This window comes from Trachypithecus francoisi, unplaced genomic scaffold (genome assembly GCF_009764315.1).
Source record: "Trachypithecus francoisi isolate TF-2019V2 unplaced genomic scaffold, Tfra_2.0 Lachesis_group5, whole genome shotgun sequence".
Taxonomy (NCBI): domain Eukaryota; kingdom Metazoa; phylum Chordata; class Mammalia; order Primates; family Cercopithecidae; genus Trachypithecus; species Trachypithecus francoisi.
Window position 1 is genome coordinate 67,256,874 of NW_022681470.1, and position 25,372 is coordinate 67,282,245.

Here is a 25,372-nt window from a genome sequence, read left to right on the forward strand (position 1 = left end):
GCTGAGCCAACACAGCATGGCGGGAGTCAATCCACAACCCAAGGAAAACCGTACTCCCGAGCAAAGCAAGTTTCTATTGTGGTCAAACCACGTCCCCTGGGTTTCTCTGATGTAGGCAATGAAACTTTTCTTCCCAAAGCCTGGTAACCTGAGTAAAAAATGTAAAATGTATTGATTTTAGAATGGAAACTACAAAATGAGAACACGTTAGGCTTTGCTCTGAGAACTTTATGGTTCTTAAGATAGTTATTCTTAGTTATTTGATTCAATTAAAACACAGATATGAGCAAGGTGAATCATAAGAAATATGATAAGAGACTTCAGCTCAGGATGAAAGTGTAAACTATAGCATCAGAGGCATCATGCATGCATTATCTAGAAGGCTGGTCAAACTGAGGTCCTGCAGCCTCAGCACAAATGGCTGCCAAATCTCGATTCTAGTGAACTAAGAGAAAACAGACAGTGAGGCAAGCAGGACTTTGTACTCAGAATATTCTCCAGTTCAGGAAGCCCAGATCCTAGGAGTGCAAGCCAAGACATTACAACCGATGTGAGCAATTGCTCTGGTGCCTATCGTGGCCTTGGATTTATTGCTTTAATGGCTAAGGTCACAAGCTAAGGCATTCTCCAGATTCTGCTATTGAATACAGACACTACCGCCCCTCCTGTCTCCCCACCATCAAACACCAGGAGTCTGGTGGGGCAGAACTGCACAAATGGGAAACACCCATCAAATGCAGCAGGAATATTAACTTCACTAGGAAGCCTTTATATGCCATTACTTTAGAAAGGATTCCTTGTTAGTCCTACCATTAAACAATTAAATTGTCAGAGATGAATTCTGTGCATGTGTGTGCAGAGCTTGCCTGTGTGTGCAGGATGTGTAATTTCCCGCTCAGGTGATGTCTGCTGCAGGTTGTCTTTCTCTCTCTCTCTCTCTCTCTCTCTCTGTCCCTCTCCCACCCCCATTGTATGCTTTTTCCTTTACGTTGTTGAAAATAAATACATCTTCCTGATGGTATAAGCAGTTTTGTTACAAACTTTGATATACCTACACATTTTATACTACACAGAAAGTAGTAATATAAAATGAAATGTTCAAAAATTAATTTGTCTCCAGGTATTTCTCTGCCAGAACAAGATTCCTTAGTTCCCCTCTCCTGACACTAGTTATTGATACAGTCAGTTTACTCTACATGCATTCTAAACATGGATGTTATATCAAAAAACTCTAAACCAAGTCCAGGCTAATGCCTACAAATAGGAAGAATGATGAGTGAATGCTGTTTCCCTTATATATTCATCCTAATTAGGAATTTATGCCTTCATAACACTGGCTTACTTACCCTAGTTCCCTATTGTAAAATGTTTGACCTAGGAAAATCAATGCTTGTGACAAGTACACACATTTCACTTAAACCAAGTAATAATTATTTTAGTCAAGAAAAAGCACACTACCTAAAATAAATTTAATTATATTTAATACATATAATTAGTGCCACACTTAAATCTCTATACTTTCTTATATAGCTCATATGTTTACTTAATTGGAATATATTCTTGCCCTTGTCAATTACCAAAACTTTTCTTTGAGGTTTTTATAATCTTTTTAAAATGCTAAAAACAAAATAGACTAGCTATACACTAAGATGAAAAGACTTTTAGAAATTCCGTATGTATAAAGTGAGGGGGCCAGGTGCAGTGGCTCACATCTGTAATCCCAATTCTTTGGGAGTCCAAGAAGGTAGGATTACTTGAGACCAGGAGTTTAAGGTTACAATGAGCTATGATCCCACCATTACATTCCAGCCCAGGTGACACAGCGAGACCCTATCTCTAAAAAATAATTACAAATTTAAAAAAATAAGGTGAAGAGTAAGCTTGAGAAAATACTCCAATATCTACAAATCCTCCAGTTCCTAAGAAAACCATGTTGGATTAATTCTCTATATGCCAGTATGACTATTAGTCACTTAATAAATACTCCTTGATTGTGATGACATCGCAGTATCATGAATATAACCCGTGAACGAATATTAAGCTTCACAAAATATTTAGCCTATCTTTTTTATAACAATGTGCAGAAGGGGCAAATAGAGAAGGAAAGGACTCTTCAAATCAGATTATAAGTAGCTTCAGTTTCTCTCCAGACTGCCCGTGTTTTGGATCTTGTTTTCTTTGGCTTATGATATGGTTTGAATATGTCCCTCTGAATCTTAAGATGAAATGTGACTCTCATTGTTGGGAGTGGGACAGATTCCTCATGAATGACTTGGTGCCATCCTCATGGTAATGAGTGAATTCTCAGTCTGTGAATTCATGTAAGAGCTAGTTATTGAAAAGAGCCTGGCACCCCTCCCCTCTCTCTTGTTTCCTTTCTCTCTATGTGATACAGTCTCCTCCTTTGCCTCCCACCATGATTGTAAGCTCCCTGAGTCTGTCACCAGAAGCAGATGCTGGCACCATGCTTCTTGTACAGCCTGCAGAACTGTGAGCCAAATAAACCTCTCTTCTTCATAAATTACCCAGCCACATACAGGTATCCCTTCATAGCAACACAAACAGATGAACACAGCATATATATATATATATATATATATTTTTTTTTTTTTTTGAGATGGAGTCTTGCTGTGTCGCCCAGGCTGGAGTGTAGTGGAGTGATCTGGGTTCACTGCAAGCTCCGCCTCCCAGGTTCACGCCATTCTCCTGCCTCAGCCTCCCGAGTAGCTGGGTCTACAGGCGCCCACCTCCATGCCCGGCTAATTTTTTGTGTTTTTAGTGGAGATGGAGTTTCACTGCGTTAGCCAGAATGTTCTTGATCTCCTGACCTCGTCATCCGCCTGCCTTGGCCTCCCAAAGTGCTGGGATTACAGGCGTGAGCCACTGTGCCTGGCCTATTTTTTTTTTTTTTAACAGATTGACCCTAATATGATTTTTGGAACCTCCTCCTGTTGCATGGCCAGTTATATTTAGGCGTAAGCTGGGGCACACTCTGCTGTCCAGCTGTGGGGGCCCTCGTACAGCCCTGCATAGCCTCTCCCAGGCCTCACCAAAATCTGCCTTCAGGTTTTGGATGAAATACTCGACTTCTTCAGTCATTCATACTTCTGAATTTGTGTTCTGGCACCATGTGGACCCATGTGTTTAGGTTTCTGGTCAAGAAGAAACTGTACAGACCCTTACTGCCAAAGGAAGGAAGAGGATAAATGAGGAACATTCTTCTTGGAAGAAGAAAAGGAAAAGGGAACAAAGAAAGGTAATACTCCCAGAACATAGATGTGTCACCATTTTTCTTATTTACTTACTATCTCAGTTCATTGTGTAAAAAGTTTGAACTCCCCCACCTCCAATATACATACATACCCCACACACTCTTTTGCCATCTTTTGCTTAAATAACTTCGTTCCACTTTCTGTGCTTTCCCTCCAAAAGCAATGCCATCTTCCTTAATATAACTATTTTTAAAGTTGGCTTTGACTCATCCAGTGCCCTCATGCCTGGAGCATTCTGTTCTCTTACCTGTGGAACTCATGAATGTTATTCCTTAACCCACAAGAAGGTTCCCTTTCTCCTCCCCTCTGTTTATCCAGGTCCCATCCAAGTTTCAAGCCTAACTTAGGACCCATATTCTCCCTGAAGACTTGGGATGAATATTGAGGTTGATGTACACATGATTACCACACTCTTATTATTATTATTATTATTATTATTGTTCCTAATATAGAGAAGGGAGTCTCACTATGTTGCCCAGGTTGGTCTTGAACTCCTGGACTGAAGCAATTCACCCGCCTTGGCTTCCCAAAGTATTGGGATTACAGGTGTGAGCCACGGTGCCCAGCAGGTTACCATACTCTTTTAGCTAATACAATATTAATAGCATTAAAAGTATTTCAACTGAAAAATTTTAATTGAAAAAGTTACCAAGGATGTTAGAATGACATCTCTTTACAAATAATTGGTATGGGCCAGGGCCAGGTGTGGTGGCTCATACCTGTAATCCCAGCACTTTGGACCAGCACTTTGGGAGCGGGAGGATCACTGGAATCCAGGAGTTTGAGACCAGCCTGGGAAACAAAGCAAGACCTCCATCTTTACAAAAAATAAAAAAACAGCCAGGAGTTGTGGTTTGTGTGTGTGTAGTCCCAGCTACTTAGGAGGCTGAGGCAGGAGGATTACTTGAGCCAAGGAGTTCAAAGCTGCAGTGAGTTTTGATCACTCTATTGCACTCCACCCTGGGCAACAGAGTGACACCTTAACTCTAATTTTTTTCAATTAAAAAAGGATTGATATGTTTACTGTAAACCACTCCTACCTATTTACTAATATAGGTTTTCCAAAATAGTACCTTGAGCAAGGGACTCTCTCTCTATATATATACATACATATATAAATATATAGTGATTTCCATTCAGAAATAATATTCATTAGCTTGTATTACATCTGAAATCATGTCATTAGTTATTAATTGCTTTGATTCAAGTTTTTATAGCATTATGAGACTCCTATTAAAATACAAATGTCCCTGAGAGAGATAACACTCCAAGCTCATTGTCAATGATTTACATCTTTTCAGGAATTATTGCAGGATTAGTTGTGAAATATCAAATCACTTTCCACCTGTGATGGCAAATAAGTACATGCAACCACATGAGGTAGCCCAGCACATAACTACTCCTGTGTCATGACATCAGGGCAGTTAGAAGAGACTGCCTGCTACCCAAACTCCACCATCACTTCTCAAATTTTTTATTTTAAATTTTAGCCAAAAGGGTCTTTGTATACTATTAAATACAGATATTCCTGAAAGAAGTCACACATTAAGCCCAAAATGTTTTTTTCATCCCTGAACAAATGCATTTATCAGATTCTTCAAGATGCTGACCCAAACCCTTTACTGTTTAATTCTCTGAAATGTCTTCAATAATTTTATGAAGTCCTAAGAGATGTTTATTGAAATAATCACAAATTTTTGTAATTTGCTCTCATATTATATCCACACCTAGAATGGAATATTCAGCTAACTAGTGGACATCCCTGTCTATACTTCATCCTCAAAATACCCAGAACCAACACATGCTATTCTCTTCATACCTGCTTCTCATTTGTTATGGGTTTACTTAGCCACACAGTAGTAGTAACGTCACTCAAGTAGTAACGTCAGAGGCATCTTTCCTTCTTCCCTTCCCCGCAGTCAGTGATTATATCCTGAGGATTCCAACTCTGTGATACCTCACACTTGAAAGGGCTGTCATTCAGAGGCCCCGTGTTTCATGCAGACCTGCACTTTTCCTCCCTAGACTGCCAAAAGAGCTTCTTACTCACAATGCCCAGCACCGCTCCCCACTGCACGTTACTCTTCCTAAAGCTCAGCTTCAATCATATCATTCTCCAGTTTGAAAACTTTAATGTTCCCCACTGCTTATTAAATTCAGATCAAACTCATCTTATTTTTCAGTGTATATTATGATACACTGAATTATGTATATTCATAATACAATATTAATGGCATAATATGATACACTGTGTTATGTAATATACACTGTATTATCATACACTATATTACGATACACTTTTACTTTCATGTACCCACTAGTTAACCAGAACACTCACTCCTCTCAAAGATTCCCTTTGCTTTCCAGCCTACGTGGCTTTCCTCAAATTGTTTCCTCCACATTTCACCCATTCCCCATTTCCAGCCATTGAGAGCTACCTATCTTCAAGGTCAACTTCAAGTTTTACTTTCTTCGCTACATCTTTCTAGCTCTCCCAGCTGGATGTGATCATCTCATCATGGAACTCCCATGGCCATTGCTGTGCCCCGACTTACTAAATAGTGCCATCATGTCTATGCTTGTCTTCTGCTACTCACTGTACTGACAACCCATAAGTCTAAGAATAGTGTCTTATTAATCTCTACTTCACCTGCAGTGCCTAGATCAATTCTTGCATGTAAAATGCACATACCTATTAGAGTATTTCTGAATGAGTTTTGAAGGAGGATAAGAAAGAAAGTGGAGGAACTCTGAAAGGGTAGCTATGCCAAGAAATGATATCCTAGGCTCCTAGAGAGTAATTTTACACACTTTGTCATCTTGTATAATACTGTAACTTAGCACAAGCATCTTGGCAATGATGAAAATCTGTGCTGGGGGCAAGGCAGGCTGGGCCAGAGCACCAGCATTCACAGGAATAAAATCTAGTACTGGGACTCTCAGGCAGGGAGGGCAGCATGAAACCACTGGGTCCTGGGAATCTTGGTAGTATCTTCAGATCCTGGAAGGCTGCGGGGCAGATGGCAGCTCTAGGCCAGAGGATTCTGGGAGACAAATGAGGTAATAAAACTGACTGCCTGTTTCACCATTCTACATACACTAGATTAGACTAGCACTATTTTAGCCTTGTTTGGGTTCTGTATATATGTGAAACTGTCAGTCAATTGTTCAATCAATCATTATATATTTATTGAGTGCTTCCAGTATGCCAAGTACTTGCACTGTGCTAGTTGCTGAAGATATGGGAGCTAATAAAAAAAGACAAAAATCCCTGCCTTTATGGACATTACTTTCTAGTGGAAGAAGAGAAGTGATAAATTGAACATATGCATAAAAGATTAGAAGGTGATCTTTATTTTATTCTCTGGATGAAAATCAAGCAGGCTATAAAGGTGAAGTGTTAGAATTTCACGCATAGTGGTCAGGGCTTATTAAGAAGATGATACTTGAGCTGGGATGTGGAAGAGGTGAACACGTGTCTGTGCAGCTATCTGAGGAAAGAGCACAACAGGAAGAGGGAATAGCCAGTGCAAATGGCCCGAGGAAAGCAAGGTTGGCTGTTAGAGGGACAGAAAGGAGACCAGAGTGGCTGGAGTGGTTGGAGGCAGAGTGAGATTAGAGAAATAAAGAGAGACTTCTAGTCTTTGTAAGCTATTGCAAGAACCTGGCTTTTACTTTGAAATGGGGAGCTCTAGGAAGAGCCTTGGCAAAAATTGACACCATTGCTATTGACCTGAGATTGAACTGGAGACAGGGCCAAAGACGGAAGCAGGGAGACCAGTTAAGAGGCTATTGTCACATCCTAGGCAGAAGATCATGATGAAAGCGTGGACCACAATGGTGGTGGTAGAGATAATGAAAAGTGATCAGAATCAAGAAAAAAAAAATTTTTTTTGAGATGGAGTCTCACTCTGTTGCCCACGCTGGAGTGCAGTGGCGTGATCTCGGCTCACTGCAATCTTTACCTCCCGGGTTCAAAGGATTCTCCAGACTCAGCCTCCCAAGTAGCTGGGACTACAGGCATGTGTCACCATGCCTGGCTACTTTTTTTTGTACTTTTAGTAGAATGGGATTTCACCATGTTAGCCAAGATGGTCTCGATCTCCTGACCTTGTGATTTGCCAGCCTCAGACTCTCAAAGTCCTGGGATTACAGGCATGACCCACCGCACCTGGCCAAGTCAAGAAAAATTTTAAAGGTAGCTTCTCAAGAACTTTCTGATGTATTAGATAGAGGAGATGAAGGAAAAGAAATCAATGATGACTGTAAGGATTTTTGTCAGAGCAAGTAGAAAAATACTGTTGTTTATTGATGGAGACTATTGGGTGGCATAGATTGGGAAAGCAGAGATAATAAGGGTTGAGTTTTGGGTCTGTAAAGCTTGTGATACCCATTAGGCATCTACATGGAGTCTGGAAGTCAGGAGAGAGCCTGGGCTAGAGATATGAATTTGGGAGTCATCAGAATATAGAGACTATTTGAAGGCAAGAGACTAGATGAGACCCACAAGAAAGTGGCTGTAGAGAAGAGACAAGGTACAAGGACTGAGCTTGAGGCAACCCAACATCCAGAGGTCCTAGATAAGAGGGGGAACCAGCAAAGGAGACTGAGAAGGAACAACCAGTGAGGCAGGTGGCAAACCAGGTGGGTGTATTGTCCCAGGAGCCAGGATAAAGGCATTTGAAGGAGGAGGGAGTGGGCACCTGGGTCAAATGCTGCTTAAGGGTCAAGTTAGATGCAAAATGGCCTTTGGATTTAACAGCGTGGAGGTCATGGTGACATGACCAGAACAGTTTCAATGGAGTGACGGGATAAGAAAGACTCAGTGGAAAAGATTTGAGAATAGAAGAGGAATTGGGTGCAGATGCTTCTTTTTGCCATAAAAAATGGTTTGTTTTTTGTTTTGTTTTGTTTTTTAGACGGATTCTTGCTCTGTCACACCCTGGCTGGAGTACAGTGGTGCGATCTCGGCTCACTGCAGCCCCTGTCTCCTGGGTTCAAGCTATTCTCCTGCCTCAGCCTCCCGAGTAGCTGGGATTACAGGCGCCTGCCACCACGCCTGGCTAATTGTTTTGTATTTTTAGTAGAGGCGGGGTTTCACCGTGTTGGTCAGGCTGGCCTCGAACTCCTGACCTCAGGTGATCCACTCACCTTGGCCTCCCAAACTGCTGGGATTACAGGCGTGAGCCACCACACCCAGCCAAAAATGGTCTATTTTTTTAAGCCAGTAATTTTAACTTTTAATTAACCCAAATGGGAATTGTATTCACAGCAATCTGAATAAGTCAAATTTTACTTGTGAAATCTCCCTACCAGACAAATGACGAAAAGGTTTTGTGAAATGGGTTTCAGCAATTTTAAGTCTGAAAGTCTATTTGTTAAACAAAGGAAAACAACCACTGCCTTCAGTAAATCTGCAGCTCAAAGTATTATAAGTTTTATAATCAAACTTCTATTTGGAAATTCACACACACACACACACACCCCAAGATGACATCATAGTTCTCAATTAAATATTGTACCTCATTATAAATAACATTTACTCATTCCAAATATTTCATTATTGATTTATAGTTAGTTCTTTTTTCATGCCATAGCTACCACATACTCACCTTAAATTTGTAATGAGGTTTCTCATTCCATAGACATTTGTCTGCCTCTTGTACTTGTAGACACAGGTTCATGTTGTCAACAGTTGGGTATTGAATCTCAAAAAACATTAAGCTTGGGATTAAAAGTAGGGCAGGGAAAGCTGTCAGTAAAACATGCTAACCTAATATATCTGATGAGGACAAGGTCTAGTTCATACTCAGAACTGCAAGGATGCTGTGAAGTACAATGATTTGATACTTGTGATATCATTTTGTTGTAACATTAAAGCCAAGAGTCTTCTCCACCCAAGGGCAATGCCAGTTTCCCAGAAGGCTCATTTCTCAGAGCCAAAGCTCCAAAGATACCAGTGCACCCATGCTGATAACTTAGCCTCATGTTATTTCTCAATTTTATGCTTAATTTGCTCCTTTTGGTTTTATGTATTTTGACACAGCCAAGTGTATGTGGGGATTTCCCCATAGTCCTTTAAATGCTATAAAACTTTAATATAGGGAGATAAAAACCATAATAAGCCATGCCTCCAAGCCCTCACATTTAGTTCTTTGAGTTTGACAATAACCAGTTTTAGATATTTGGAAATTTGGATTTCTACATACTTGCACTGCTTTAAACGCCCTTGTGCCTTTCCTAATTCTCCTCTCCCACCCAAATGAAAATTGTATTCTACTCTTAACCTGGACATGCAACTTCCATTGACTGCACAAAATGGCATCTTTACAATTCTTAAATTATCATCATAATGGCCTACATCATACATGAGCCAATGCAATTTAATATGGTTCAGAATAAAGCCAAGATGGATGCCCAATTCCCAATTTTAGGCATGCAACCCTGGAACGTCTTTTGGAAAAAATGAAATAATGCTCTTGGTAGGCTGTTGGGTTCGTCTGTTTTCAGCATAATTGCCATCTCTCAGTTTCCTAATACCCTTAAAACCTCTGAGAGTCTTTAATGTACAAAGTTCAACAGAAACACCTTCAAAACAGATTAGTTCTAATTATGTTTAATATTGGTTTGCTACTTTATTGAATAAACTACATTTGCTTAAAACAAAAAAAAAGGAAATTCACTTAACTGCATGTCAGTCACCCAAGTTTTAAGTGTACAAATGAAATGGAAAACATTTATTACACAAATTTAATTACAATTCTAAGAAATAAACATGCAAATTAGATAGAGTTCAATTTGCAGATGCTAATCCTCATCCTTGATGTTGTTCCTTCCTCCCTTGATTTTCAGTCTGTGCGTCTTCTTGATTCCTAGGGTGCCAGGCAGCCAGAGGTTTGGTTTTTCACAGTCGGAGGATCACTGTTTTAAAGAAGTGTTATATTTAGCACATCTGGCATAGTGGCAGTAAACAAACATTATAGTCTTTGTAACACTTTTGTGCAGGTGCCTTCTCCCGATTTTATTAGGTCTATGCCTTCCAAGCCTCTGCCTTCATTACACCTAAAATGACCCATCTCGGCAATGGAGGGGTCCCTAGACAGAAGTTATGAATTAATGTTTTTAAAAAATAAACTCTGATTGAGGCCACTATAGGAGAAAATTACTATTTGCAAAAATTCTGATTCCAAGGCTTAAATTACATTCTCTTCAGCAAGTACAGTCTCTTGTATTACTTTTTATTTCCTGGAGGTTTTCCCTGGAGGCTCCCCACCCAGAAAGAGTTGCCAATTCAAGTTGCAGCAGGACCAAGGTTGCTTTTTTTTTTTTTTTTTTTATACGTACGCAGCTCAGGAGGGAAACGGGTGGGGGCGGGCAGCGAGGGAGAATAACTGTTTGGTCCTGCAAAGACATCTGTTTCTCATCTCCGTTTGCTGTGGCAAAGGAGAAGAAAGTCTTTTGCAAACGGTGGGAAAGGCACAGATTTTTTTTTAAATCACACGCACACACAACAACAACAAAACTAAACCAAATTTTAAAAGACAAGACATCTCGGAAGGTTGCAGTGTGAATACATTATTCGGCTGGAGCCGAGCCCCCAGGGCTAGGGCGGGAGCCGGAGAGCGCGTGGGGTCTGGGCTGCGGGCTGGAGCTGGGCCCGCGTGTCCCCGGGCACCGGGAAGGGAGGGGAGGAGGAGGAGGAGGCAGGGCGGGAAGGAGGGAAGGAGGCAGGGGGCGGGCTGGGGTGGGGGTGCGGGAAAGGCGCCCCGTGTGCAGCCTGAGGAGCGGCGGCGGCGGCGGGAGCAGAGGGAGGGAGGGAGAGCGGGCGCGCTTGTCATGTTCCCTCTCTCACCCTGGGGGCATCCTGCAGAACCTCTCCTCGGAAATCCACGGGGAAATGGCAAACAGGATTGACGGGTTTCACACGCTGCTCGCTAGACAGAGCCGCTCATTACCATAACCGTCTGCAGCGACGGCGGCGCAGCGCCCGAGTCGCGGCGGCGGGACCTGCCGGGACCCTCGCCCGCCGCGCACCCGCAGTCACCGCCGAGCGGGCCGCAGGGCCGGGACCCGTGAGTGTGCACCGGCGGCCGGGCTGGCGTCGAGCCCAGAGCGGACCAGCAGCGGCTCAAGCGCTGCGGTCGCTGCCTCCCCGCTGACCCCGCGGTAAGAGCAGGGCTGGGCGCGGGCCGCCGGGGCGGGAGAGGGCCGGGCCGGGTGGAGGGGGAGGGCCGGGCCGGGTGGAAGGCGAGGGCCCCCCGGGGCTCCTGCCCGCTCAGACGGGCACCCAGGCGGCCTCCCGCGCGCCCTCTTGGCACCAGGGCTGCGCCGAGGTCACCGAGTGGACTCTCAGCGGCCGGAGCGGGGTCGGGGCGGCGTGGGGGCCAAGGCACAGCTGGGCGCGGAGGCGGCGCGGGCTTTTCCTTGGGCTAGCGTGCGCTGCGGCGCCTTCACCAGGGCGGGAACCGCCGCCTCCTCTAGGGCTGCTCGGGCTGCCACCCGCGAGCACCGAGACAACTCCAGGGGCGGGTGGGGTCAGAAGCTCTGGTGAGACCTCAGGGTCCTCGGTGGTCGCTTAATCCCTCATCCTAGGGGATGGGGGTCAGTAGGAGGGGTTCCCCCAGGTCCGAATGCCGCGGCGCTTGGCAGGTGGGGAGAGAGGGATTGTGGATGTCAGGAGCGCGCGTTTGCAAGAAAAAGGAATTGATGCAGTAGCTGACACCTTCTGTCCCCCGCCACCTCCGCCCCCGCACCCTCCTCCCAGGCAGCAGAGCCGCGCTGCGGGCGGCGGCGGCTCCTCTGTCCTCAGCTCACCTCCCCGGCGGGCTGAGGCTGCTGCCCGCCTGGTCCACGCCTCCGCCTCTCTCTTCCCTTCCTCCCCTCTAGCCTCTTCGGCCCTAGCAACTTTCCGAGTGCCCAGCTGCGGTCGCAGAAGCAAGGAAAAGGCGTCCTCGCCGCCAGGTCCCATGGGCGCAGGGCGCTCCCCTGGCCGGGGGCTTCCAGCGGGTTTGGCCAGCAAGGGAGGGAGGGAGGGCCGGGCCGGCATCTGCTGCGGGCTGGAGCGCGGGGGCCCGGGCCAGCCCCGCCAGAGCCCTGCCAGCCGCCGTGAGTCATTTCCTTGGAATCCTACCTTTGGTGTTTATTTCCCTTAGAAGGAAACTTGGTTGAAAAAAAAAAAAAAAAGGATAAGACATAAAGAATAATAATAGCTCTCATTCTTCAGAAGAGGCACACGGCTCCGGCACCGTAGAAAGACAACTTGCCTTTGTTCCCGGACACTTGGGGTGTTGTTTACTTTCTCCTGCGGCCAGCGGCCGACTGGGCGCTGCTGGCTGCCCCGGGAGGGGCTGAGGGCTGCGGCTCCGACACCCCGGGGGTGTGTCTGTGCGGGAGCCAGAATGTGGTTGGTGGCTGCCGCCCGCCTTCAAGAGGTCTGCCCTCCAAACCTCGGAACCCCCCCGCCCCCGCTCGCCGCCAACACACACACACCTTGGGCACTGGGGCTTGGACATCGGAGCACCCCTTCGTGCTCTTTAGGCCCACCCAGCACCTGCAGCCCCAATCACAGGACCCAGCTTCAAGCTCTTGACCTCGTGAGGCTGCAGCTGAGAAAGGTACTTTCCAGGGCAGACAGGTGTACTGCAGGGACCGGCAGAAAAGCGACATCTGTCTGTTTAGAAGGGTTGAAGGATTTTGTTCCGCCCATCCAGTCCCTTCCACTACCACCACCAGGAGCCGGACAAGCTATTGAGATCATTTTAGGACAACGTGGAGGTCAGGGGCTTGATGCCATTTAAGACTGGCAGCATCCATCGGGGGTGGAAATAGCCCTTTACTTCCCTGCTTTCCAGTGCTGGAATCAGACTAACTGCTATAATGATCTTAATCAAATGCTCTCCAGTTTTCAATGACAGATGGAAGAAGAGGTGAGCAAGGAATGACCTGGCGCCCCTTGTTAGATTCAAGGTGCCGCTGAATTCATAGCTATCCTGTTTTGTGTGCCAGCCACTCCTATTAGCATCATAATTGCTTCGAGGAAAGAACAAGCACAACTCATCTGGAAAAAAACAAATTGTGTAGAAATGTCTGGTAACTTTACTATGAACATTTGCTGGAAAAGCTTAGCATTCTAGCCCTCAGCCTTCTGGGGATGCTGGACATGTCATTCCACTACAGCCACCTGGGTGTCAAAACAGACATTCAGGAGCCTGAGGATGAAGGGTTAGGGGTGTTTTTTTTTTTAATCTTTTAAACCCATGCATAGGCAAAACACACTCTAACACCCTCCTGTTGAATCCACCACCTCAGATGTTAGAAAATAAATTTTGTCATAATGTATATCCTTTTATTTGTTTAATATTAATAGAACATGAATTTGTGGACTTGAACTGCTGACATCAGTAGCAGAATTATAATATAAATCTCATCAGACTGAGAATTATGACAGTTTAGATCTCTACATATAATATGAAGACAGATTCATGTTAAGCATTTGTGCTTAATGCTGCAGTGCCCAATTTTTCATGAACATTCAACTTGCCTTCTTAATTTGTTAACATCCAGTGTAAGTTTTAAATAGACTAGGAAGACTCAATTGCAAAATCTCCTCCCTGCTCCCAAATAATCCCAATTCATTCATGTTTTATTCAGATTTACATAAATCACTTGCAGAACTCAGCCTCTCTAGTTTAGGGTTTTGTGTGTAACAGTTCTCAATTTACAGAAGAAAAACTTACTAAAATTAGATATTGTGAACAAAAAAATAGCCAAGATAAATACTGTTATGCCATGTTTCCAGTTCACATGCATAATAGCAGCTCATATGCTGGAAATAATGCTAACACATAGAAACACTGAAATCCCTAACAACCAAAAAACTCCTACCAAAAAGTTATTAAAATATAAACAAACTCTGACAAACATAAAACAGCACCGGGCCCATTTAATGTCCTGTTAAACAAAAGTAATTTGCTGCCAGGGGCCTGCAAATGTTTTTCTTTCTTAAGGGGCATGAGTTTGTCAACTTGCTTTTGTTTACATGAAATAAAATTCTGCATAGGCAAAAGCCTTGGATCTTATTCCCATGATCTAACACAAAAGTGAGTGTAAACTTCAAACTAGAAAATGTTGATTCTTTCAATAAGAAAGGGCTGCTGACTGTTGAAAAGCTGTAATTCACGTGCTCTTGGCAATAGTATTTCCTGATTTGATTGTCTCCTAGAATAGTTTAAGAGACTGGACCATTTCATGAGAGTCTTCCAGGGAATAAATCATCATGAAGTTTGATACCCTACTTGGATGCGGAGTTTGAGAAGTGATGGAGAGAAGGGCTTAATTTGTTAAATCATTGTAGGCTAAATTTCTTTGTTGATGACTCAAAGATAACAGTAAATGACATGTCCCATCGTTTCTTTATAAAGATTTAATCAAACCTTTCTTTTGCCCACTTGTCTTAAGGTTTACTAATAAGTCCTTACTGATGTCTCTTTGGCGGGCGTCTTAAAAGAGAAAGGGGAAGTGTTTTAGCAGCCCAAACCAGCTGAGTCCTAATTCTCTCCACTGACCTGTACACCTTCCCTGTCTGTCAAAAGGTCTTGCTTCATTATTCTGTGTGGTTGGGACAGAATTTGAGACCTCAGAGAGAAGACTGGGTGAAAGGTAGAGTCATTGCTGCCAAGAACTGCTCTTTTAGCCAGAAGGACATTGTCACTTTAATGATGCTGTTTTGCCTTACCCTGGTGGTGTTCCTCCTTTTCCTTGGAAGTGGACCCCTGTTATAGCATGTAGGTAATAGTCTCCCATGAGACAATGATAGATTCCCAGTCTTTCCCAAAAACATTACAAGCTGTGTAATTTGGAAAAGAAAGCAAGAACTGGGTCCTTAGTTTATATTTGAAAAACAATCAATCTTCAGAAAGCAAGCCTGACATCACTTGTGTGACAGTTCTTGAAACCACAAAACGAGATAGTGGGGGCTTGGGTCTCGTAAAGGGATTAGCAGTTAAGGAGGCACTGAGGCTGTGCTACTGTTACTGGTCTATGGCTGCTAGGTCTTTGTACCTTCATATCAGACTCTCCTCTCCCTTGAACTTACTCTTGACCCTACCTTGAGAGCTGCAAAGGGCCAAGTGAAGACACAGAGCCCCCATGAAAGCAGCCCCACTGCTTGAGCTATAGAGGGGCCCAGGAAGCCTCACAGAGCAGAGGCTCCCATCTCCCTGCAGGCCCAAGGGAGAAGGGCGTGAACTGGAGAGAAGGGCAGTGATGTGTTGCCTCTTGGAAAGTTCCTGCTCTGTGTCTGGGCTTTGCAGTGTAAAGAGTTGTTGGCTGCCTCTGGCCCCAGAGCCTGGCTCCTGTTTAATATTCTGCCTGCTCCGTTGATGTTGTGCTTGGCTCCTGTGGGACTGCAACTCACGGCTTGAAACTGGAGCCAATTTTCTGTCTTCATCTCGCAGTGTTTTGACTGGAGGCAGATCCAGTTCAGGCCGATCAGGGCTGGTGGAAACAACTACCAAGTGTCTCTCTGTCTGCTTTGCTTTGGGAGAAGAAAGTGGAGGGAGCCCCAGCATGTTGTAGAGGAACTGGCCTGCGGAAACAAGAGGAGGAGGGTGCAGGGGGCAGCGGAACAGACCGAACCTCAGAACATCAGTTGGAATTACGGTGGATATTTCTGCTTCCCCTGCCCTTTTCTTTTGATTGATTAGTGGATTTCATCAAAGGAGACTCCCGGGGGATTGACTGGAAAATTGATTTTGCCTTATTAATAGAAAGGAAGAGCAAGGGTTTTGGCTTCTTAGCGGTACATTTTCTTTGGAAGGTCAGAAGGAAAATGTGTTTAGGAGGCAAAGCAGCTGTCTAGAAGAAGGCTGAGGGGAATCTGAGAACAATAAGAAATGGGGTTTTAAAGATCCGCCCATGAAATGCAGATTGCTGAACACAGAGGGTGAGCTAATAGCAGCTAGAGAGTTTGCTGAGGTTTTCTTTGAAAAAATAATAAAATGTTTCAGGGTGAAGGGGAGGGCCGAGAAGTAAAAGTTTCCCAAAGCAAAGAAATGAAGATGCCAAGGCCGTCCCTTGGCTTGCTCTTGATTAGGGCTGTTTTCTTCATTCTTGTTTTTTTCTTTTTCTTTTCAGATCTGAGGCTGTCAGAGATGACTCTGGTTCTGTCCATGAATAGATTCTGCGAGCCCATTGTCTCGGAAGGAGCTGCTGAAATTGCTGGGTACCAAACACTATGGGAGGCTGACAGCTACGGAGGCCCAAGCCCCCCAGGGCCAGCACAGGCTCCTTTGCAGGGAGACCGGGGAGCTGGTCCCCCGCTGGCAGGTATTTCCTTTGACCCCCCCCGCCCCCGCTCCTTGATGCCCTTTGCAGTCAGCCTGGTGGGCAGGAGGTGGTGTCTGGAGTGCCCCTCTGAGCCAGGAAAGCTAAAGCTCCCAGGACTTCCCAGGCTGCTGTGCACCTCTCATAAGTGAGTCCAGAGCTCCAGAGAGAGGACCAAAGGTGATATTTAAATTGCATTCAAACCTGTGTCTACCCATGCTGCTGCTTGAATTATATTCTGTATTTTTTAGAGGGCCAAACCAGATATTGAAACTCTGAGTTTGGGTTTTGGTTTTCTACCCTGTGGAACTATATGGTTCTCTCACAACTATGAAAGCTCTGGTGGGCTCAACAATGACACCTTTATCCCATGAGATACAAAGGAATCTGCACTTTGGGCCAGCAGCTATGTGTCTCTTTTCTTTATTAACCCATTTATGCTCAGTGTTCCATTATTGGAACGCTAAGCTTGTGGAAGTTATTTCTATCCTACTGTTCAAGGTCATCACCAAGGTCTGACTTCACACACAAAAAATTTGCAACCTCTGGCATAAATGGGTTAAGCACACAACTGGCTTTGGGATTGTAGGAAAAAATTTAAAGCCAAGAAAATAAAAGTATGTTCTTCCTGATTCTTTCTTCTTATGGTTTAAGTTCCTTTGGATTTTTGTGCAGTATTAGCTATTTTTTAAAATAAACTAAAATATAAAACAAGTACTCGGCCGGGCGCGGTGGCTCAAGCCTGTAATCCCAGCACTTTGGGGGGCCGAGACGGGCGGATCACGAGGTCAGGAGATCGAGACCATCCTGGCTAACATGGTGAAACCCCGTCTCTACTAAAAATACAAAAAAAAACTAGCCGGGCGACGTGGCGGGCGCCTGTAGTCCCAGCTACTCGGGAGGCTGAGGCAGGAGAATGGCGTGAACCCAGGAGGCGGAGCTTGCAGTGAGCTGAGATCCGGCCACTGCACTCCAGCCTGGGCGGCAGAGCGAGACTCCGTCTCAAAAAAAAACAAAAAAAAAAACAAGTACTCAATGAAGTCTGTTTTGCTAAAAAAGATTAAAAACTGTGGTGTTCATGGTTGGCATACTACATTTTGAAGAGTGAAAAGGACATTAGTTACCCACAATTTTAATTCAAATTTTAAAAATTTGAATTTTGCATTTTGAAAAAAAGGAATGTTATAATTCCAATATGCAGATAACCATTTGTTCACTAACCTAAAGCCAATAATATTTTAAAGTTGTTTGGTTATCAGTGGTTACAGTTAAAGATGTATGCATTTGAACAGTGGTGCTATGTTGTCATGGGTTTAATTAAACAATTTAAATAAATACTAATATATTTTAGAGAAATTACACTCCTCCCCTTTATGAATATTGCAGTTTCCTTTTGCATAGATTTAAGATTCTGCGTATTTATTAAATGCTAAAGTATGTGATTTTCCTCTATAATTGCCTAGAAATCTTTTCCTAGCCTGGGTCACAGGACTCCATATGATAGCAACTATTAAGACAAATGTTTATTTTTAATCACCACATGTTCAGACAAATATGCAGCCAAGTTATCATCTAGAAGGAAAGGAAACGAAAGTATTTTGTTTGGAGAACCTCTGGCAAACCGCATGTCATTTGTCATATCTGATTTATTACCACAGGATCACATTACAGGGGAACTTCAAATCCTCTAACAACATCCAAGATCGCATACTTTAAGAGGAAGTATGTGGAAGAAGAGGATTTTCACCCACCACTCAGCAGCTGTAGCCATAAAGTATGTTTTTTTTTAATAGTCATTATTTTTATTAAGAGTTTAAGATACTTAGTAACAGTTGCTTGATCCACTTCCAGGAACTAAATTGTTTCACCCAAGCAATGAAAATGAGCCACTTCTCAGTGGAGCCTCATTAATCGTTGTCACTTTTTTGGGTCCTGTGTTATTTTTCACAAGTACTTGAAGAAAAAGCTGGCAAGAGCTGTTCTACCCAGAAATGTCAAAATTATGTAATCCAAGGAATTTTTTTAACATAGGATTTAATATTTCTCAGACTGCGTTTCGGGTTATGGTTCTTCCGCACTTTGGTGTGTGGGGAAATGCTTGTTCTTTCCTGTGGTGTTCTTCCCAGGCGAAGTTCTGGCTCCTGCAGCCAATGTTACTTCTGTGTGTGTCCACATGGGGGTGGTTACGCAGAGCTTTTCCTGACCTTTTACGGGTAGACTCACCATCCTTGAATGTGTGTATGCAAGTAGAAATATGCACTTCCCTGGACATGGGTTACATATAAGTTTGTTGAAAAATAGACTTCATTTCCAAGAAAAGACCAAAGCTAACTTTTTTGTAGGTATAGTTAAAAAAATAATAATAATAACAAGATGGAGAAATTGCATAGAATTATGAAACTGGGCACCTAAACTTTTGAAATATCAGTTCGTTTTTCTTTAGAGTTACCTTCCTTCAATAACTATCTGCTGATTTCATTGAGGCAGGTATAACTGCAGACCATAGTTGTCTGAAATGCAGAGAGGATTTTCAATTCATCTTCCTCTCTGTCTTCTCTTGTCTTCCCCCTCTGCCACCTCATCCTTTAGATGTTGCTTTTACCTTGCTCATGAAAAGACAGCAGAATGCATTGGTAGGTACTGGGCTTTTCCCTGCATGTGTAGTCCCTGCGTTTGGTCAGTATGGGCTGGTTTAGTTCACAGCTCCTCAGGTTATGCTGCCAGTGTGCTTTTTTGATGACCTGGAATAGTTGGTCCCCCGGACACAAGCAGTTTATTTCCTTTTTAGTTTCTGTGTTGTGGTTGTAGCAGTTTCCCAGTTGCTACTGGATTTGCACCAACCATCACATAGTGATAGTATCACACAGCTAAGGAGTGAGCCCTCTCATTTCCTCTTGGCATGTCGTCTCCCACTCAGCTCCACAAGGAAGCCTACTTTGGTCCTTCAACTGAACAGATTCTGTCAGGGCCTGAGCCTCATTCATTATTGTGTCCTCTTATCAAGCAAGGATAATTGCAAGTATGAAACCCAAAGGATTAAAAGAGGGACAGTATTAAAAGCCAAATCTCATGCTCCTTGATGGCTAGACCAGGGTTTGAAGTATATTCATTATGACTTGCATTTTGACATCATTTTAAAAACACGTATTGATGTACAATATATGAGGTATGTGTCTGTGTGTGTGTGTATTTGTATAGACACACATAAAAAAGTACAAGTATCACAGTACAGCTTGATGAATTTCATGAGGTGAACATACCCATGTAACTAACATCCAGGTCAAGAACCAAAACATAACCAGCAACCAGAATCCTCCTTGTGCCTGCTTTTAACACTACCCTTTGCCCCACTCACCTCAACTCAGAAAGTACCTCCTCTCCTGACTTCTAATAGCTTAGATTAGTTTTGTGTTTCAGCATCTTCCTTACTGGGCCATAATAGATCAAACCACCTGAACTGTCCCTCCTGAGGTCTGCACTGTGGCTTGATTCCCTAGTGCTTGACCACACCAGTGAGTCAGGAAGTGGGTGGGCACTCCAGCCAAGTGACAAAAGGGAACATCGACAGAATGGGGGACAGCCTCTCTAAATGAACCTTGGGGAACAAGACCACAACATGCCCAGACCCAGACAGTGCCAAGAAAGAAGTATGCTATGATGCCGTTTTCTTATAGTCCATTTTCTAAGCTTTCTCTCTTCCTTTTTTCGTTTTTTTGTTTTGTTTTGTTTTGGTTTTGGTTTTGGTTTTGGTTTGTAGACCATCTCAGTTTTTGAGGAACGAGCCCACATCCTTTATATGTCCTTAGAAAAGCTAAAGTTTATCGATGATCCTGAAGTATACCTCCGAAGATCTGTCCTTATAAACAATTTGATGAAAAGGATCCATGGAGAAATTATCATGCAGAATAACTGGTGCTTCCCTGCCTGCTCTTTCAATGGCACCTCTGCCCAAGAGTGGTTTATGGCTCAAGACTGCCCTTACCGAAAACGACCACGGATGGCCAAAGAGGAATGTGAAAAGTTTCATGCCTGCTGCTTTTACCAAGAATGTGGCGGCCACTACCTAAATGTACCCCTTTCTGTCAATGCTAATGTTGGAAGTGCCTCCACTGCTGCCTCCTCTCCCTCCGTCTCTTCTTCCTCCTCATCCTCCTCTTCCTCTCCCCCTTTGTCTTTACCGAGTTGTTCCCACCAGGTGGATTTCGATGTAGGCAGTGCACCTGTTTACAAGAGTGATGGCCAGATACCTGCCAACGAAATCTTTGTCACTAATGTCAGATCACTTGGTGTTCAGGAAAAGGCCAAATTAAATGAGGAGAAAGCAAATAATGACACCAACAGAGATGGTGGCCCCCTCAGCCATGAACCTGTGGGAAATGACCTTGCTTTTGAGTGCAAAGGCCAATTTTATGATTATTTTGAGACCGGATATAATGAAAGAAACAATGTAAATGAATCTTGGAAAAAGTCCTTGCGGAAAAAGGAGGCTTCACCACCAAGTAACAAACTGTGCTGCAGCAAAGGAAGTAAAATATGAGCCATCTTCTCGCCGAACTTTGAAGCATGCACAGCATGAACAGTTAGCTCTCATAAATTTTCTTTTGAATGGATTTTGTACAACTGATAAAATTATGCCATGAACATGCCGTGTCATTTTAATGCCTGGAGAGCAGATTGCATAAAACATCTGTATAGTAGACATCAGCGAGCTTCTTATAAATGTGGTGATTTTTACCAAGGAAACGATTGACTTAATGCTTAAAAGTATATCATAGTTTTCTGACAGAAAAGACCAGTAGATTAGATTGGGGGGCAGTGTGCCCTTGCAATATTTCCATTGCCCCCCAAGGAGCCTGTCACTAGCTAAGAAATTTCTACACGTTTGCCAATTAATTAGGGAGTTATTTGGTAAGCAAATCAATATAACCAGCAAAGATACCTGCTTCTTCTATATGATATAATTTTTTTTTTTAAATAAAAGACTGAAGACAGGGAGCTAGATGAAATGACTTAATGGTGCTGTTAAGTATTTGTACCTAACAGTCTTGCGTGACAGATGAACATAGGATGTAACATAATGAAACACACCTGTCTAGGAGCGGCAATCAACAGTCTTACACAGAGAGGGTGTTCCCTGCAAGTTTCTGGCTTGCCTGTGATGGGTGATGAGGCTTTTAGAGAGGTGTTATACAGGGCGATTTTTGGTGCCTTACTTTGTCTTAATTTTTGCCAATGTGAAAATTAAGGATAAATCAGAGTTACAGCAGGGATTTAACAAACAGGAAAAACACACACACACACACACACAGGGTGGATCAATATGGTTTGGAAACTGTTAACTTTGAACTATTGTGTTCAACTTTTGATTCGACATCTCTATTCTTCGTTTATTTTTGATGCCCAATTGCTTTTGGATTTGGCATTTTTTCAATAGGGATGGAGGAAATGAGAGAGAGAGCTGTTAGAAAGCAGCACGGGCTGCTCGAGCTTTTCTATGGCAACTGTCTGTTGCTGGGGTCTGGGTTTTCTGGGTTTTGGGTTGTTTTGTTTTGTTTTCTTGTCCAATGAAGTTCACGAACCAGTGGCATGCATTATACTTTTCTCTGTTTTGCATCATTTCACTTGTTTAGATTATAAAAGCATGTGGGTTTTTATATATGAACTTTGCTGTTGATTAAGAAGCACAATGTTATAAATGATGTGGTGATCATTAAGGTTTATCTTAAAGAATGTAAAGACTTTAGTTTTTTGAAAGTTATTTTGGAGAAATGGGACTTAATTTATAATAGTTACTATGTATTTGGTCTACATTTTCCAAATAATATCTTTAATTTGTACATTTGAAAAGTGTTCAGAGTGGCCCTCCTACCATCCTTCCTTCCACTCCAGCCAAATCTTCCTGCTATTCCAGTTTCCAAGTTTACTAATTGACTTGGACCTGTTTAAACAATACTTCACAGAAACCAAATGCCAAACGGAGGAAATAAGTAAACCCTCCCAGTTTCTCCAAGATAAAGCTTTTTTATTATTGCTATTAATATTAAATATAGGTCTCATTCATACAGTGTATGAGTAGGATCATTTGGACAATTGTCCACAAGGACCAATTTCTAAAACATTTTATTGCGTTATAGCTAAATAGTCTAGTAATGTTTTGTCCTTTATTTTCAATATTTGATAAACATTTGATGTTCAAAACTTAGTGAATAGATGCTTGTATATGAATGTGTTGTAATAAAGTGAGGTTTTCTTGATATATATTTATTAAAATGATAAAAATTCATTAAGATTTTTAAAAATTTTAATGGCTATTGGCTATGTTTCTCTTTTCCATGATTCTCTCTCCTTTAAAAAACTCAAAACATCTAGAAACTGTAATGGATAGTGGCCACACGGGAGTTTTCTAAATTAAAGAGTATTTGAAAATGCCAATCTGACAGGTGTTTTAGAATGATCCTAGTTTGTAAGTTTAAGTTTCTGTTGATTAAGAAGCACAATGTTAATAGATGATGTGGTGATCAATAAGGTTATGTCTGAAAGAATGTAAAGATTTTCCTTTCTGGAGTGTGTGTGAAAAAAATTGTATAGCATGAAGCCGTAAATACTGAATCTTAGCTGATTGCATTATGAAATGTCGAACTGTGAAGATGACCCATATGTAAACAGTTATAACAACTACAGATTATTGCTAGTAGCATTCCATACAATTGTGTATTAATGTTTTTAGGAGCTAATATTTGATAAAGGGGGAAAGCTAGTTAAAAACTAATTTGTCAAATGTAGCATTCTTATTACGAGTGTAATATCTCGTGGAGATTTAAATATGAACGAAAGGACTTATCCTTCTGCTTTTTAAAGGCCCCAGCATTACTAGATAGTGTTTTTCTTGATGGCCAAAGCTGTAAAATGACAAAGTTGGTGATTTTCAGCAGCACTCACCTGAGCTGTGAGCGCCTGCACCTGTTCGGTAGAACCCACTAGAATCACTTCTCTGCAGGATAAGTGATGCCTTTGAATCCAGCAGAATAAAAATCTGTTCTTTGTAGTCATCATCAAGTTTTTGTTTCCAGGATATTTCTAGCATCACAAAAAAATTTTCTTCACCAAAAACTGATTCCTAAACACCCATCCAAACTACAAAAATTCTCTTGTTAGTAGGTGAGAGTGCTAGGACATCCTGTGTTCACCTCCCACGCACCCAGCATTGTCTTTTATGCATGAGATATTCCATTAGATTTTCCTAGAGTGGCCAGGACACCCTTCATAGTAAGTTAAATCTCTTAGCTGGATTCTATAGTTTTATCTTGAGCAACTTGGAAAAGCTAAGACATCCTCCACCCACACTGCTGTCTACCCGCCTGGAAGCAGCACCTTCTCTCATTGCTGTGCTGTGCTTTAAGGAAAACCTGATATGACAGAATCAAGACTATTAAAAGATAAATGAAGGGAAACCTTCATTTAAGAAAGTGGCCTTGCTCCCCAAGAGTGCCTTTAATTGCTATTCCCCTAGGCATCTGGGTGCATATCATTAATGAAATCATTAACCTTCATCTCTGGTCCTTCCTTTCTAAAAATGGCAGATTATAGAAGGTGGTCTGGCAAAGGGATTTTCAAAGGACAAAATCACATCATCATCTTTCCACTCAAAATCCTATTATTCTATACTTCACTTTGCAGGGGTCCTAGGGATAGGATTGCAGGGACAGGGGACATGGGAGGAAGAGAGAAAAATTCAAAACCAGCAGATGCCACTATCTGGCAATGAATTGAGAATTAGGGTAAAGCATCTTTGGCATGATCTTTTATTAAGACAACAAAAATGTAGAACATTTTACATGTTACTTTGTTAAATGGTGAAGCAAGTGAATGAAAGTATTTATTTTTAGAGCTCACAGTTAACTCCATCAAGACATGGCTATCCACCCCTCCAGTTATGAACTTGTATTACAGCTCCACTTGGTGACTTCCTTTCTGTGTATCAGGAGCAGAGCAGAGCACAACTTGTAGAAGACATGACCATTAAGAGACATCAACTTCACAACAAATATAAGACAAGGATACAAGGATTCCTATGTGATGCAGTTAGGTTTTTATATCCTTCTAACAAATGGTGAGCAGGAGACTTTTTTTTTAGAAATAATTAGTTGTGAAATTCCATTTTTCTGACAGCCCCTTAAATTTGAAGTTATTTCATTTGTAGTTAAGGTTATCACATCCCTGCCAATTTTGCTAGATCTTTTCAGAGACAAGCATTCAGCATGGCATTAGTAATGGTGGTTTAAACTAGATGCAGAACTGTCCCATGAAGAGAAGAATGATATCAGTATTTAAATAATAAAAGAAGAGACAATGTATGGTTTGTAGTGATTCATTTTAAGATTGCTGTGTTTTGATTGCTGTGGTTTAAAATAAATTCATTAAGGATCTTTTAAGTTACTACAAGGTGCCTCTGTTGCTTTCTTAGCTATAGTGCCTAAGCAAGTGCCTAAGCAAGTATATTCTCTTGACATGGCTAAAACATCTCAATTTTATGTGATATAGCTACACGACCAGGGGTGAAAGAGTTACTAGTTTGGAGATTATTTCCCAGCCCTGGGTACCTGCCATATTTGAGCTGGGAGAACTCACTTAGGAAAAGCACTTGCAAAGATGTAAGTTATGAACACTTGAATCTCGCATCCTGCCATAAAGTGCATCAGCAAGTGAGTTTAATAAAATATGCTGTTTAAAATAGTCTGTAATTTCCTGTTTCTGCATTTCCCTTCAGTATCTGTGAC

General features: G+C 42.5%; 2 protein-coding genes across 3 annotated transcripts; one reads left to right on the forward strand and one right to left on the reverse strand.

Annotated features, from left to right (window-relative positions):
• Positions 1 to 9,872: 9,872 nt before the first annotated feature.
• LOC117074082 (potassium/sodium hyperpolarization-activated cyclic nucleotide-gated channel 4-like) lies at positions 9,873 to 12,784 on the reverse strand. Its single transcript, XM_033195315.1, has 4 exons — positions 12,536 to 12,784; positions 12,087 to 12,402; positions 10,617 to 10,705; positions 9,873 to 10,193 (listed from the first exon to the last, which is right to left on the reverse strand). Exons 1-4 carry the CDS (start codon positions 12,782 to 12,784, stop codon positions 10,191 to 10,193), a joined length of 657 nt encoding a protein of 218 aa, XP_033051206.1. The 3' UTR covers positions 9,873 to 10,190.
• SERTAD4 (SERTA domain containing 4) lies at positions 11,019 to 25,031 on the forward strand. 2 transcript variants are annotated; one of them, XM_033197111.1, is made up of 5 exons: positions 11,130 to 11,438; positions 15,728 to 15,932; positions 16,407 to 16,598; positions 18,254 to 18,369; positions 20,353 to 25,031. In XM_033197111.1, the coding sequence occupies exons 3-5, from the start codon at positions 16,424 to 16,426 to the stop codon at positions 21,130 to 21,132; spliced, it is 1,071 nt and encodes a 356-aa protein (XP_033053002.1). In that variant the 5' UTR covers positions 11,130 to 11,438; positions 15,728 to 15,932; positions 16,407 to 16,423; the 3' UTR covers positions 21,133 to 25,031. The 2 variants fall into 2 exon arrangements, with proteins under 2 accessions (XP_033053001.1, XP_033053002.1); XM_033197110.1 differs by lacking the exon at positions 15,728 to 15,932 and having other exon boundaries at positions 11,019 to 11,438.
• The last annotated feature ends 341 nt before the right edge of the window (positions 25,032 to 25,372 follow it).

What these genes read in the sequence shown, in the direction of transcription:
- LOC117074082 (XM_033195315.1), bottom strand. Translation starts at nt 12,784, where the DNA reads ATGTCCAAGCCCCAGTGCCCAAGGTGTGTGTGTGTTGGCGGCGAGCGG. An exon ending in CCAAGTGTCCGGGAACAAAG is followed by an intron (nt 12,403 to 12,535) that starts GCAAGTTGTCTT and finishes TAAACACCAAAG; the next exon opens with GTAGGATTCCAAGGAAATGA. An exon ending in AGCCTCAGCCCGCCGGGGAG is followed by an intron (nt 10,706 to 12,086) that starts GTGAGCTGAGGA and finishes CCTTTGCCACAG; the next exon opens with CAAACGGAGATGAGAAACAG.
- SERTAD4 (XM_033197110.1), top strand. Translation starts at nt 16,424, where the DNA reads ATGACTCTGGTTCTGTCCATGAATAGATTCTGCGAGCCCATTGTCTCG. An exon ending in AGCTGGTCCCCCGCTGGCAG is followed by an intron (nt 16,599 to 18,253) that starts GTATTTCCTTTG and finishes TTATTACCACAG; the next exon opens with GATCACATTACAGGGGAACT. An exon ending in TCAGCAGCTGTAGCCATAAA is followed by an intron (nt 18,370 to 20,352) that starts GTATGTTTTTTT and finishes TTTGGTTTGTAG; the next exon opens with ACCATCTCAGTTTTTGAGGA.